The sequence below is a fragment of the Oculina patagonica genome, chromosome 9, assembly GCF_052425735.1.
Source record: "Oculina patagonica isolate OP01 chromosome 9, crgOcupat, whole genome shotgun sequence".
Taxonomy (NCBI): Eukaryota; Metazoa; Cnidaria; class Anthozoa; order Scleractinia; family Oculinidae; genus Oculina; species Oculina patagonica.
Genome location: NC_135766.1, coordinates 19,831,067 through 19,846,426, shown reverse-complemented (window position 1 = coordinate 19,846,426; position 15,360 = coordinate 19,831,067). Strand labels below are relative to the sequence as shown.

At 38.0% G+C, this 15,360-nt stretch overlaps 1 protein-coding gene across 1 annotated transcript in view; it reads left to right on the top strand.

Moving 5' to 3' along the window:
• Window positions 1–15,360, top strand: part of LOC144666469 (cadherin-23-like) — a 51,194-nt gene that overhangs the window by 33,373 nt on the left and 2,461 nt on the right. The window contains 21 exon segments of the mRNA XM_078527906.1: window positions 125–570; window positions 1,070–1,265; window positions 1,749–1,957; window positions 3,040–3,225; window positions 5,500–5,604; window positions 5,939–6,047; window positions 6,399–6,466; window positions 7,328–7,381; window positions 7,503–7,593; window positions 8,068–8,154; window positions 8,605–8,651; window positions 8,862–9,074; window positions 9,765–9,853; window positions 10,219–10,305; window positions 10,554–10,622; window positions 10,749–10,815; window positions 11,246–11,370; window positions 11,925–11,968; window positions 12,798–12,870; window positions 13,721–13,786; window positions 14,603–14,675. Of these exon segments, the coding sequence (XP_078384032.1) occupies window positions 125–570; window positions 1,070–1,265; window positions 1,749–1,957; window positions 3,040–3,225; window positions 5,500–5,604; window positions 5,939–6,047; window positions 6,399–6,466; window positions 7,328–7,381; window positions 7,503–7,593; window positions 8,068–8,154; window positions 8,605–8,651; window positions 8,862–9,074; window positions 9,765–9,853; window positions 10,219–10,305; window positions 10,554–10,622; window positions 10,749–10,815; window positions 11,246–11,370; window positions 11,925–11,968; window positions 12,798–12,870; window positions 13,721–13,786; window positions 14,603–14,675 (2,504 nt within the window).

Sequence of the window (15,360 nt, the reverse complement as noted above, 5' to 3'; positions counted from 1 at the left end):
CCACCCCCCTCCTGCTTGGGTAACACGGGAAAAATGGGCATGATTAAACATTTTCATTTAGAGATGTTGGAAAAATCCTGTAGCATTTTCCGCATTTCGTTTTGTTTTTGTTTCTTTACCACAGCAAGTTCCGGTGTCATTACGCTGAGGCAAAAGCTGGATCATGAAACCAAGGATTTCTACAACATCACCATTGCAGCACGTGACCTAGGCAACCCCGCCCTCACAGGCTATACCAGTCTCCTAGTAACCGTTAGTGACGTAGATGACAACGCGCCTGTCTTCCACAAGGATGAGTATGCTGCAAGCCTGTTGGAAAATGCTACTGCGGGCACTTTTGTCTCCCAAGTGAACGCTTCGGATATGGATGCAGACGAGGCCCACAAGACTATATATTACAGCATTGATGCAGGGGATGACGAGAGAAAGTTTATCATTGGCGAGTTAAATGGCACTGTGTACTTGAACTGGACTGGGGATGGTCTTGATCGTGAGAAAGTTCCAGCGTACACACTGATTGTGGCAGCAATCAGCAGAGTGAACAACACAGAGCAAAAATCAACAGTTAAGGTAACAACAGAGTAATCTTTTGTTTTTTTCTAACGCATTAAACATAATTTCGATTTTGAGACAGCAATACAGCATTATATAGACGGCAAGTTTTGAGAAAATATATTCCGTATTGGGCAGAGTCGCGAAGTCCCAACGTCGTCAATATAATGCGGTATTGCCGTCTCAAAATCGCAACAAGTTTTTTATCGCGATTCAACTATTCTATTTAAGAGATTAAGCGGACAATGAACACTTAAACAGAATATTGCTGTCGATTAAGATTTAAACTTTTACAACTCGCGAAGAGTTGTTCGCGAATACCGAATACACAATAACATTTTCGGCTTCGCAACGGGTTCTTCAATTGAGACTTTAAGCAGTAAATCTTCTCACAGAAACTGAAATTAACTCATACAGTGTATTTAACCTGAATACAGCTGCCTGCTGGAAACTTAACAAACTTCTGAGTTGTAAAAGGTAACGCGGTTGTAATCATTTCTTTGTTTCTGTTTTACAGCTGATTGTTACAGTTCTGGATGTCAATGACGTCACTCCAAAGTTTGAGCCCCAGACCTACGTCAAATCAGTGGACGAGGACATCGGGGAACTGGGACAAGCAGATGACAGGACAATTCTTACAGTTTCTGCAAAGGACGATGACGAGGGAGATAATGCTAAAATTATCTATGCTATTACTATAGGAAACGAGGAAGGTTTGTCCGTTTGATACTGATAACTTTATTCCAAGTATATGTTTATCTTATTTGAAAAATTATTTTAGTATATCGACAGGACCTCAATTTCCAAAACAAAGGTGTAATGTATTTGCCGGCAGGACCCTAAATAATTAATCCTTAAATAAATAAATAAATAAATAAATAAAAGACTAAAGATAAGCTACGCAGATATTCAACAATTTGATGCTTAGCCGGCAAAGCCGTTGGCTGAGTTGGCTAAAATCAGTATCACGAGATGTCTTCACAGTTTTCGTGTAAACTATGTTAGAATTATGAAGGTGCACTCACTGATCAACAGAATAATCTGAACAAAAAAAAGAAAGCCATAAGGGATTTAATTCAAATGTTTCGACGAACATCCCCGTCCACTTCATATGGGGGTTACCTCTGGTCCGTTGTACCTATAAACTTCAGTCACTGTGCTATTTTTTTAATAAATATGTATTTTCACCTTGCTAGGAGCCTTTATTTTAAACAACGTTACCGGAGTATTATCAAAGGCTAAAGCACTGGATAGAGAAGTGAGAGACTTTTACAGTCTTCTGGTGACAGCCACCGATCATGGGCAGCCTCCACTGTTTAGCCAAACTACAATAAACATCACCATACTAGATGCGAATGACCACATACCAAAGATACACACTCAGACATTGTTTTCTGTACTGGAGGTTGGTAGTCTAACTTTGTTTTCAACTACAGTCGGAGTCCGCTTTGCTGCCAACTGCTAAATTTGAACACACGCCAGAAGTACATGATCTTGAAGTCTACATCTAGCATTCGGGCGCGTGCTATCAAATTCGCGTGTAGGCTATTTTAAAACATCCTTACGCGCGAGTGCGTACGAGGCGCGCGTGTGCACACAAAGCGCGAGAGGAAATGACGTAGCATATTAACCAATCGCGTTGAAGCATTTCTCGCCCGCAGCTTTTTATTGGCTGCAATAAATAAAACCAGAAGTACATAATTTATGTATTTCTGCACACGCTTTTATCAGGGATTTCCTCAGACAGGAAAAAAATGAAGTCTGGAAAAACTCATATCATTGTTTTCTTAATTTGTTGTCAAAGGCAGAGGAAATTAGCCTTTAAGGTTGTTGCAGTTTTCGATAATGAATGCTGATACATAGCGATTGTCGCCCGATTTAATTATGGTCTACGACAACTCCTTTCTGTGAAAAAAAATAATAAAATTTGAAGTGTACATTGGCTTCTTGTTATCGATTTTGACGTGACTCTTCACCCCAGGTGTATAAATGGGTACCGGCGAATTTACTGCTGGGAGGGGGGGGGGTAATCCTGCGATGGACTAGCACCCCATCCAGGGGAAAGTAGAAATACTACTAGTCGCTTCATGCTACGAAAATCGGGATAAGCTCCGGCCTGATGGGCCACTAGGCTCGTATGCAGACTTGACCAATCTTTACCATCATTTTCGAAAAGCTTATGGACAGAAATTTTTGAGATGCAATCACATGGTGGGACATGTCGCAGCGACATGTAGCAGAGACAAATCACAACATGGGCACACGCAAGAAATTGCAGCAGCGACATGCTGCAGTGACACTTCCGAGTCGTTTGCGTGTGTTGCGATACTTTTTAGGTTGTGAGGCACGAGGGATAGATGTGATGCGTGTCTAGTGCATGAGTTGGTCGCTACTGCGTGTTGCTGCGACAAGTCCTTGCAACCTAAGTCCAATGTGTGTCAGTAACTTTGTAAAGAAGTAATTTTCTTATTTAATTTTTTTTTTCAGAATTCAACAATTGGTACTCTGATCACGACAATTAATGCCACAGACAAAGACAGTGGTTCTAACGCTCAGATGAAGTTTACTATCATTAGTGGAAACGATGACGGAATATTTGAACTCAATGAAACCAGCGGCGATCTGTTTACAGCAAAAAGCCTTGATTATGACGAAGAACCCAACTCGTATAAGGTAAAAGAATTCAAAGTAGAGCAGCTTCTACCTCCAACTACGAGCGGGAATCCTTACTTCAAATCAGACTAAACGGGATATTTTTGCAGGGATTTTGCTACATTTTTGGTCAGAACGGTGGGGAAATTATGATAAGTACATTTGCTTCTAGACGATAAGGTCGATAAGAAACTAGAACATCGGGATGAAGATATTTATATTAATAGATACTTATTAAATCTTGATAAAGATAAAATGTTCATTTGTCACGAGCGTGGGACAAAGAAAAAATCTGAGTCCCGGACGGGGAATCGAACCCATGGCCACCCAGATACCGGTTGGGCGCTCAAACCAACTTAGCTACGAGGGACTCGTGGTGAACTGGGCCATTTACTAGGTTCATATATGACACGCGTCCTGCAACTGCAAGCTCATCTTACCCTTGATTAAAAAAAAAAATTACGATTAACGAACTCCCTACCTGAAAACCTCCCCAGCTTTAAGAGCTTCAGTTCACTAATATAGTTCTTTTTGACAAACTATAGAACATTATTTTTCTATGAAACCTAGACCATCATTTTTCTATTATTGCAAGCTATTTACACAACTGTCTATACCCCTGTAAAGTACAATTCCTTTCTTAGTTAATCTGTCTATGCACTTTATTTCCAGCTATTGTCGCTAAATATTTCAAGTAAACTTAGTTTTTGTCTGCGTGTTCGTGTGTTGTTGTATGTGTCTTAGTCCTAAGTACGTGACCCCTATAAAAATTACTGATGAAAACACTAAGAATGGCCGTTTTTATGCTAGAGACGTTAAAGCTGTCTTAGACGTTAAAGCTGTCTCGAGACGACATTAACGTCTAGTATAAAAACGGTAAATAAGACAGACGCCTTTAACGTCTGATGGCTTTAACGTCTTTTCGTAAGAGCGTCTAAACGACGCTCTTATCGGACAGCTTTAACGTCTCAGACGTTAAAGCCGTCTAGTATAAAAACGGGACGTCGTTAACTAGTATGAAAACAGTAAATAAGACAGACGCCTTTAACGTCTGATGGCTTTACGTCTTCGTGTACAGTGTCCTCCGAGTGTCGAACCCAGTCTTTTTTTTTATTTTTTTCTGAAAAGCTGTCTACTAAAGGCGTCCCGTTTTTATACCAGACGACTTTAACGTCTTAGACGTTAAAGTCGTCTGACGACATTATCGTCTCTAGCATAAAAACAGCCAATGGCTGCCCAGTTTCTCATTAGCCAATGGTGGTTACTTTGTGCAGCCATGTACTCATGTTATTTTAGGGTGCGTTTCTTTGGGAAAAATCCAAATCCGGATTCTTGATCCAAAAACGGATTTTGCGTTTCTTTACCTATATCCGAAAATGGATTAATCTTGGATCAATGATCTGAAGAATCCACACTTCGAGTGGATACATCAGATCATATCTGAATCCGGATTTTTAGGATTCATGATCCGTGCGTTTCTTTGGGAAAGGATTCGAAAATAGTACCTTGGCCCAGCGGTCTTTGCTGTGAAAATACAGGTTCGCTCTTTGTAAACACTGCCATACGGAAAGTTTTAGGCGGTTATTTCGATCAAAAAACAAAAATATTTCACGATAAAAGGAAACGGTAGCTTCAGATAGGTATGTAGTATCATTTTAAACGGGATAAAGGTTTTCTAGAACAGCCACTGTGTGCCTACGGAAGTTGTATTCTTTTGAAATTGTCACGAGTGAAATTTGCACTGATCATTTCGCAATCATTCTTCGCGCTCAGATGCTTTCTCGCCACATTGTGCTTAACGCTAAAGAAGATCTACTTCGACGTGTGGTTTTTGTAAAAGATTTTGTATGCTTAAATTATTTTAGCTAGGATACATTCGACGAACAATAAATTTGTGCTGATATTTTATGTTCTGTGCGAAATGTGTTTACGGGGTTGTCATGGCAAAAAATCCGTTTTCGGATTCTTCTTTTTTTGGGAGCAAAGTATCCATGTGATCTGAGATCAATGATCCAATTTTAGATTTTCCCAAAGAAACGCACCCTTATTCTCCTAGTTTTGTAAATTTTATTTGTTTTATGGTAAAAATAAAGTTGTTGTTGTTGTTGTTCTATTAATGTAAATATGTCTTTTGGCTTTTGCCTTTCGAAGTCATGCTCGTAGTGCCCCTATAACAACTTCACACGGATATATGTGAACTGAACATGGCAGTGTTGAATAATTAAGTGTTAGGAAATTCCTGCTATTTATCGTAGCAATCACCTATTAAAATTTTAAGATCTCTTTTCACTGCAGCTTGCTATAAAAGCTCAAGATCTTGGAAGTCCTCCGTTGTCAAGCGAGAAGACAATAACTATTGCCTTGGAGAACCTTAACGACAATGTCCCTGTTTTTAACAAGGTGCGTCACTTTGCCTGGGCTAATCTAAGTAAGATATGGTTGAATGTTTAGAATTCATTTGAAAACTTAAAGCAACTTCTTCAAATCACCTGTAACAACAAGAAGCCTTCTTAAAACTCAAGGCTTTGGAATGACCGAAACCTCTTTCAATCTTATGAAAATGCAAGTAGTGCAAATTTTTAAATAACGTCAGTAATCCTATTAATTCCTACTCTCCCATAGTTAAGGAATTATTTGTACGTCGCGCAATAGCCAGAAAGGAAGTTTACAATAATGTTAAGCGTACACAATAACAGTACAAAATAACGATTTTCTTTTCACGATTTGATTTCAGCGTCAAGTTTCGTTATCAGTTGGTGAGAACCTCCCAGCTGGTGCTGAAGTTGGAACAATAGCAGCTTACGATGCCGATCAGGCTGGACCTATATATTATTATATACAAAGTAAATAAGAATCTTTAATGACATTACAGCTTGATTTTAATTCTTTTTCTCCAATCTCATGGTCGCAATACGCGTTTAACGAGATAAGTGATCGCTTCTTGTAACTCAATTGAATAGTTTACGCAAATTTATCATAGGTCGCTGTATTTTACAATTTGCGAATGGGGAGTTCTTTTTGATGGTTTTCGCTGTTGTTGTTTCTTTTTTTCAAAGTGGGCATGTTTTTTAACGTTTAATTACTCTTTCTGGACTGGGAGGAGGTCATTTTAGCTTTTGACACTGGTTTTTAGGGAAGGAAAGTTTTGCTTTAATTTGGCAAAAAAAGTGACACATTGACTGTTCCCTTTGTAGGTGGAAATACTGGAAACATGTTCAACTTAAATGAGACAACTGGAATGTTGACCACTACTCGTCCTGTAGTAAGTATTGGGGAAAATGTTCAAAATTTCTTTAGTTTGTTCGTCCGTCTGTCCCTCTGTCCGTCCGTCTGTCTGTCTGTCTGTCTGTCTGTCTGTCTGTCTGTCTGTCTGTCTGTGGTCTGTCTGTCGTTCTGTCCTTCTGACTGTCCGTCCGTCCGTCTGTCTGCTGTCTGTCTGCCTGTATATTTGTCTTGGCTGTCTGTCTATCTGTCTGCTGCTTTCAACAAAATTATCCACCGTCAGCTAGTTTTCGGTTTTTAAGCTGGTTTCATGTGAACACTAGCAAACTTCTTTAGTTAACAGTCCCTTGAAAACATACCATAATTCTCGCCATCTCATCAGTAACTGCGATCGGTGGAGACAAGCAATAGTCCGGCGTGGCTACGTAACGAAATATTAGTGCAATTTATATCGATTCCAATGAATTGCGTCACTGAACAGACCGACCGACCGACCGACCGACATACAGCCAGACAGACAGACAGACAGACAGACAGACAGACAGACAGACAGACAGACAGGCAGGCAGGCAGACAGACAGACAGACAGACAGACCGGCCGACCGACCGACCGACAGACAGACAGACAGACAGGCAGGCAGGCAGACAGACAGACAGACAGACAGACAGACAGACAGACAGACAGACAGATAGACAGACAGACAGACTAATTAAAATGCAAAAAAATGTCTTGGCTTTAAACGAGCAGACGGACACTTTTTAACCTTAAAGCTTATGTTATGATCATGAATGTGAAAGTGAATGAGATGCCTACAGTGCTGTTGTTTTGTCTTGCTACAGGGTAGCTATTACAATTTTCATGTATTAACAACTTAATCACACATTTATTGTGTTTCAACAGGACCGAGAGACCAGTGCACAGTTCTTCCTGTACATAAAATCGTCGAACGTTAAGGTTCGTTAGCTTTAACTGAATTGTTTATAAAAATTCGTTATTGATAAAATTGCGTTTTCAATTGCTCTTAATTTCCAACCTAATGCGTTTGAACTCAAACTATCTTCTGTTTTGCTTGTAGCTCGACCCAGTCTCTTTACAGCCAAGAAACAAACGAGCAGTCCAGGCTGTTGGTTCAAATGAGACTAACACAACACAAGCGCCGTTACCGGGTAAACCAGATTTATCAATCCTGTTTTTCGTTACTTTTTAAGTGGCATCGTGTTTTGTGCACTTGATTTTTTAATTTATTATATTTATCGCCGTTGATTGGCCAGCCACCTGTCAATGTTATTATGGTCGTGACGTCATGTTGTGTTTTATTTCTTGTCTAAATTTTTTGCAACTAGTAGTAAACTGCTCTTTTCTTATTACAAAAATTAAAGCTTTAATTCCATCGTCCTTATTTAAACCTTGAGCTTCTGATTAACATTTTTTAAGGTCTCCCAAACTAAGCGATAGTTTGTTATAGCATTACCCGGGGGATAGGCAATTTTTAAGACTAACCCATCTTTTCACTTAGCTTTTTCACCCCACTTTTGCGAAATATACAACAAGGTATTTGATCGGGTACTCTGTGCTATTCTTTTTATCAGAGTTTTCTAACATCAAAATAAATCATAAATTACATCAATTTTCTTTAATAGATGATCTTGGAGTGCAGCTGGTGATTGTAAACATTGCTGACCAAAACGACAATGGTCCTCTTTTTACCAAGAAGCTCTACACAGGAGGTGACTTAATTTTTTATTTCTATAATATATTTGCCTTCCCCGTTTTGTACGAGCAATGTGAAATTCTGCGGCGCCCTGCATTTTTGTCGCCGTTACTGAAACAGTGCTTTCTTCCTTTCTTGACAAGACTTGACCGCACGGGCGACAAAACATCAGTACAGCTTTGTTAAGTTTTAAATTTGTAAAGTTCTAACTGCTAAGAGAAGCGCTGAGTTATTTCTATTCAAAAACGAAAAATAGCTCTCAGACTCAAAACCTGATAACATTAAGTCCAGTTTTTGATTTGAGCGAGTTTTGGTTTGTTTTATTTTTACAAATGTGAAGGGGAAATCGTAGATTGAGACAAAAATGCCCTGTATTATCGCACTGTAAAACAAGACGTTGCCAACCAATAAGTCCAGTATATTTTGTACCCCATTAGCTATTTTATTTATCTTTTTTGTGCCCTAGGTGTCTCCGAGGACGCAAAGCATGGAAGTAACATAATTCAAGTTTTCGTAAGTGTCACAAAATCGTTATTAACGTGTCACCATAAAATACAATTGCAATCAAAGAACACACACCAGGTGAAAGTATTGTTCAGTAGCTTTCATTTGAATGGTCACACACAGGTATCTGATCTCTCGGTATCAAGGTCACCTCCCTTGTACAATACATTGGTTTAGCAAGACACTCTTAATTCTGAATTATATTATACAATACTTTAGGCTAAAGATTCCGACGAAGGCAATAACAGCCGTATTTCATACGAGCTTTTGCAAACCAAAGATAGCAACGAGTTTAGCATAGACCGAGAGACTGGGTGGATCAAAGCAAAGTCTTCATACGCGGGGAAGTTTGGGAAGGAGTTTGTTATTGACGTCATTGCGAAGGATAACTTTGGAGAAGAGCCGTATTTTAACGATACTGCAGAAGTTAAGGCAAGTATTTCCTGGAGCTTCTTATTTACGCTTTTTTGCTCTCTTCATTTCTACTATAAGGATACTTTTAAGCCGGGTTTACATGGGCAATTTTTATGTGACAATTTTTTTGTGACCAATATATTAGATCGTGTATATGACACACCAAATATTTGTCAGCAGTTGAAAAATTAGAGCGCCAGTGATGACCCAGGACAGCAGAGATACGCGTGCACAGTGCCCAGTGGGTGATTGGGAGATTGGGAACCACATATGCTGACGCAATATTTGCCACATTTTTATATGTGACGAGTCGTCTACACAAGCAATTTTCGTATGTGACAACTTTTATTTGTCACATAAAAGCTAACACGCCAACTTGTAAACAAATATGTTTGTCACATAAAAATTGGCCAATTTTCCTCGTCTACACGAGCAAATAAAAGTTGTCACATAAAAAATTGTCACATAAAAATTGCTCGTGTAAACTAGACTTAAGCTTCGTTGTACCGGTTTTGTCAAATTAATCTAACTTTTAATTTTAATCTTTCGCTCAGTGGTACAAATTTACATTAATTTTTCAATCCTCATTTAAAGCCTTCTTTACGAGATGCTTTTTATTGGAAATGCTTTTTTGTTGTTTTTCAATTTATTGGCAACCATCCAATTTGGCTATTAATTTTTCGACATTTTTGTTCATTTACCTTGTAGATCTACGTGCTGACGGATATTCAGCGAGCTGTCATTATCTCAGGAAGATCTCCTGGATTTGTTCGGGAAAATCAAGAGGATCTAAAAAGGTAAACGACTTTTCCCGTCTTTTTCTCAGTACTAGTATACACTCTAGATACCATTTGCTGAGGAGTTTTAACGGGTTATTAAATGCCTTATCCCTACTGTGGGTATGTGAAACGGTTACTTTTTCTGTCAAACAAGGTTTATAAAAGGGAAAGTGTTTGGATCTCTGGGTGGAACCTCCCCATATAACATATCAATTTCAGTTCCTCCCCCTCTTTTTAACCCCGTGCTATTTATTGGCAAGAAGTTAACAATTTCTGGACTTTACCTGTTGCAGATTTCGCTTTCGTTTAGGGCCTGATCATGCTTCGACATGAAGACATTTTTACTAATTTGGCGTTTCGTCTTGCTTTGTTTTATTCTGTAGAGTATTGGAGAATATCACCGGCTATATAATTAACATAGATGACATAAATTACTACAAAGATGAAAATGGAAAATATGATTATGATAGGTAAGCATAGAAAATAACAGGATTTTTGGCATAAGGAGAAGGAGATTGTATAAAGAGTAGAAAAAGTAACAATAACAGTCAAACGAGGTATTAAATCAACTACTAAATTAAGGAAGAGCTCAACCTGGCACAAGTTAATTTTTGTACGTTTAAAATTTATAAAACATGACACGAACGTTGCCAAATAAATGATAGGCTACCTAGGAGAAATTTATGTTAAAATGTGTTCTTTTTTTTTTCCATTAAAGGACAGCGGTGCTATTTCATGCAGTTGATCCAAAAACGAATAAAGTTGTCGATAAAGACATTGTCATAGAGTAAGTACGAGCCTGATATATTTCACCTTACAGCTTTGAAAATTTGAGTCATTACACTTATTTTTCAATATCAACATAAAGCCAAGTATAAAATCAATTCATTTGTCTCTTTTCACTTTTCTGTAGCAAAATAGACAACAACTATGACAAGCATCTGAAATTCTTCCAGGAGTGGGAAATAAAAGAAGTAAAGGTATGCTCACTATTTTACTTTCATGAGGGAGCCGGGGAAATGAGTTCGTTATAATGGCCAGGAATTCGTTATCCTGGGGTTCTGTTCCAAAACATGTGACTGTAAGTAAGTTTGGCCGGGCTGAAGAATATCGTTCGTCACACCGGGAACTTCGTTATAAAGCGCCGGTTCGTTCAATTAAGGGTTTCACTATATGTAAGAATATAACTCAAAACAGACAAGAATTAGTAAACTTGAACAATAATATTTCCGTTTTTTGAATTATTCTTTGCCAAGTAACAAAGAAATCATAATAACGTTGCCTCTTGAAATCGTAGAACTCGTTGAATAATTTTTACTTGATTTACTAAAAATTTCGTTTTGTTAAATGCAGGATAATCGTTATGTTTACATTTTACTATTATAGTCTAATTACTCTTATTATTATTAGGCCCACGTCGAAGCCCAGACACAAGATGAGTTCCCTATTGTATTAGCTGTGGTTATCGGCCTGGGTATTCTACTTGCTCTGATTATCTTGATTTTCTGCTGTGTTGTTTGCCAGCTGAGGAAAAGGTACTTTGTATATAAATAAAGCTGTAGTTGAACACTTAAGACATTAGCAATTAGGTAATTGATTGATAGTCTATAATTATGGACACGGAAAGTACAAATTCGTGAATGGGTTTTTAGATAAAAAAAAAATGTTCACAACTTCCAGTAGATTCTTTGGAGTCCTGTAACAGTGATAAGGTTCTTAAAATTTCAAATCTTAGAATTGATGAATTGGAAGCAAAAAATACTACATGTAAATTACTGTACGTATCTATCGTACTGTATTGTATCTTTCTTTATGGATATAAACCTTTAAAGGTTCCTGAAAATATCGTAATTATAGCAAATTCAAAAGTATTAATTGAACTTAATATGCACATAACAGAAAATAGGAATAAATATTACCACTTTTGTCCTTATACCTCAATTTGAAGTTGAGAGGCTACGGTAGTAAACTTTTCCTTCTTATTAATATAAGAATTTTTCTTTTAGTTGAGACGAACGGAAACATGTTAAACACTTTACCAGCCTAAATAACCTATTTTCATCTTTCTTTATTTTATCTTTACTTTCAGACAAAAGAGGAAATTAAGAGCAGCAACTGCAGCTAGTTACGGAGGTAGGCAGGAAACTATTGATTTATAAAGTTTAGTTAAATCTTTACCGCACAGTTTCAATAGATGACTTTTTTAAGCCTAAACCACTAGTTCTTTTCTGCAAACTGAAACTGTTTTGCTGAAAGCTAGGTGATTACAACTTAATTAGTGGATCAGACAGTCGGTGGTCAGTCACTCCGTTCTGTTTGCAAGCTCGTTTGTTCGTTCCGTCTTTCTTTCGGTTGGACGTTCTTCTCTTCTTCGTCCATCGCATGTGAAAGAAGATTCTATATGACACACCCACTGATGTGCCTTTTTGACAGTAAATGAATCAATTTTCGCGTTTGGGAGTTTTTCTGGACTTTCTTTCACTTGGTATCACTGAGTTACCTTATTGTTACTTATTTTCGCGGGAACTTAATTTCTCAAAAATGAAACGTGCATATTTCGCGGGACTTAATTTTCGCGATTAGACCAAACAAATACGTTGAAACAATTAAAAAAATACGTCAGAAACGTTAACAATAAATTTTCGCGGGTATTTAATTTCGCGATGATTGGAAAATCGCGAAAATCTTGAAAATTAAGTCCCGCAAAAAGGGGTAACAATAAGGTATTATGAATTCTTTTCTCGGAACCACGTAACATAAACTTTTCATAATATGATGTGACTAACGGCGTCTTTGCTATTATTTGCCATTAATTTAAAAACATAAAGAATATTCGTTCACTTTCTTGTGGAAGGACTTTGAAATTGAGAATCTCTTGACAAGCTACAGCCAGAAATAACTCCCACTTATGTGTACAATTATAGGCCGCAATTACAAATGAATCTCTATCTTTCTCGGACAGGCTCTAGCTCTCGTTCAGTGAACAATGGAACGGTGTCATCCATCCCAACAACAAATATGCACATCTCTGAAGGGTAAGTATACATGATCATTGTACTTCCTGTCTCGGACTTGAAGGGCTGGTAGCCGGAAGTAAAGCCAATGATAAAAGGCTCAACATTTGCTGAGCAACAAATGTGGCGACTACTGTTAATCATCAAATGTTGAACATTGTATCATTGGCTCATGGATTTTTTTAAACAGTTTGGATATACAATGAGCGACAAAAGTCCTTGAGACAGTTGGTTGAAATAAATACTAACTTGAACATTCCCATTTTCCCCCTTTTAATCCGGTGCAGCTTGTGAACCACTTCCCCTCCCCCTTGTCAATGCTGTACACAAACAAGGCAAGTCTTGCAGATAGGGTCAGATAGCAAATACAACATTGTTTCGGGGGGAGGAGGCAATATCGAAGGAGTGAGGGGTAATATTTGTCCAAAGTACTCAAAAAGTGTCGGGTGTCTCAACACTTTGGCACTCATTGTAGATTATAAACAGAAATTTCTCTTCGCGTGCTCAAGAAACGTTCGAGATTCGACCAGAAAACTTCCATACTGATGACGTGATCAACAAAGATATCACGTGTGTCGCTAATTATCGGTATGGAATTATTTGGGTAAAATCGAAGGGGTCTTTCTCTAAGCGAGATAGAGGAATATCAATTAAGCAAGCGGATACATTAAAGAGATGCAACGTCATTTGAGATTCTTACACTGGCTGGGTGGCAAACTTTTTTAAGTACAACGCTAAACCATGCAGAGCTAGATTTTATACATCTGTACCACGTCATCAACATTTTCACCTTTCCAGCATGATTTAGAAATAGAGCTTTCGTTTTAATGAATGAAAGCCTTAAGGTAATATTATAATCGTTATATTGCAGATCAAACCCAATCTGGGTTGACCCGTACCATAACTGGGGCCTGAGAACTGATGAAGAAGATGTTGCGTACGTATTCTAGCCTTTTAATATCTCTGAAGTAGTCCTATATCGGCATAGGCGGGGGCTTTTCAGGCCTGGGAATTTATGCGGCAGTTCAGCCTTATTTAAGCAAGTTTTGTGTGCACCTTACGCACCTAGTTCTTTTTCAAGGAATACAAGGCTACTATTTTGTCAAATATGTGTGAGATCCTTGATGTTAAAATAGGTTGTAATTAGCGTTGCACCTCAGCCAGATATCGAGTAATCCTCCTCTTGATCTCGAAACTGTCCCGCGAAATCGCCTGATATTAAACTGACGAGGCCTTAGCCTTAGCTTACTGCACTCCGACAAAAGTACGCAAGATCGAGCAGGTTAATTGTTTTATTATTCAACAAACTATCAACAAAAATGCACCTTACAGCTGGATAAACTGTAATTATGCAGCGCTTTGCAAGACTCCGGACGAATCTTGGTAAACTAAGTGTTCGTGTTTCGCAATATATTATTTAGAAAAATATATCAGTTATGTACGGTTGAAAAATAACGAGGACTCCCTGACCATATATTGGCAAAATATGCGCAATTTATTGAAAGATGATAGACAAAATGGAAAGTCTTACAGCAATAGACAGATCGAGAAAGATGTCGTGGCCTTATGCATTGTGCCTTATAGCAAGAAGGAAACAACTAATATAACTTATTGCACAAATAAGCTAATATATAATAAATGCATGAAGCACGTTACATTTGTTTCTTATACATGTATTAGTTTTTAAGAACTGACTTGATTTCAACCTAAAAGCACACTGCCAACAGTCATTTTGACGTTTTTTTTCTTGCAGTGAGCCTTCACCGTTCTATGGAGGTGCATTTCACATTGCTGAGGAAGGTAAAGAAGAGCTGTACGAGGCACAGGTATGAGTAGCACTCCACGGCTCCACCACCAGTTCATTCTTTTACTGGTACGGCTCTCAATACTTTCTTCTATCTTCTTCTTATAGGGGCTGTAACACGGTGTAAAATAAAAGACCAAATTATTGAAACTTAAACCCCAACGCCACACTCGTTGCGTGCTCACTCATTTCCAGTCCTTTGCGAGACGAAGTGTCTGGAATTTGATGACGAATAACACTAGAGGGATCCGTTGCTCTGATCAGTTGATGCATGCTATATTACGGCACAGTTATCAACCAACCAGAGGCACTACACGTATCTCTTCAATACCTCGTCATCAGCTAGCAAGGCAAATTTAAACTTAGAAGTCGTCAGAAATCTCTTGTACTTAAATTGTGAGGGCGCAACGTGAGACCTTTTTCTCCCCCAAATAAGCTTGACGCAGTTTTGAGTTAATTTGATCCATCGTTTTAATTAATATCTGCATATTTTTCATCTTAATTGTTTGCGTGAAACAGCCCCTTAATTTTACTAACCTCTTTACTAAATTCTTTGTTCTGATTGTTTTAACTTCTTTTGCTGTTTTTATATATATATATATATTCTTTATCCTGGGATAGATTGGTTCGCATAGCAGTGAACTGTTCTAGCGAAAAAAGTTTGCTTGCATTTTAATCTAAATCTAATAATCGATGCGTTAATTTAC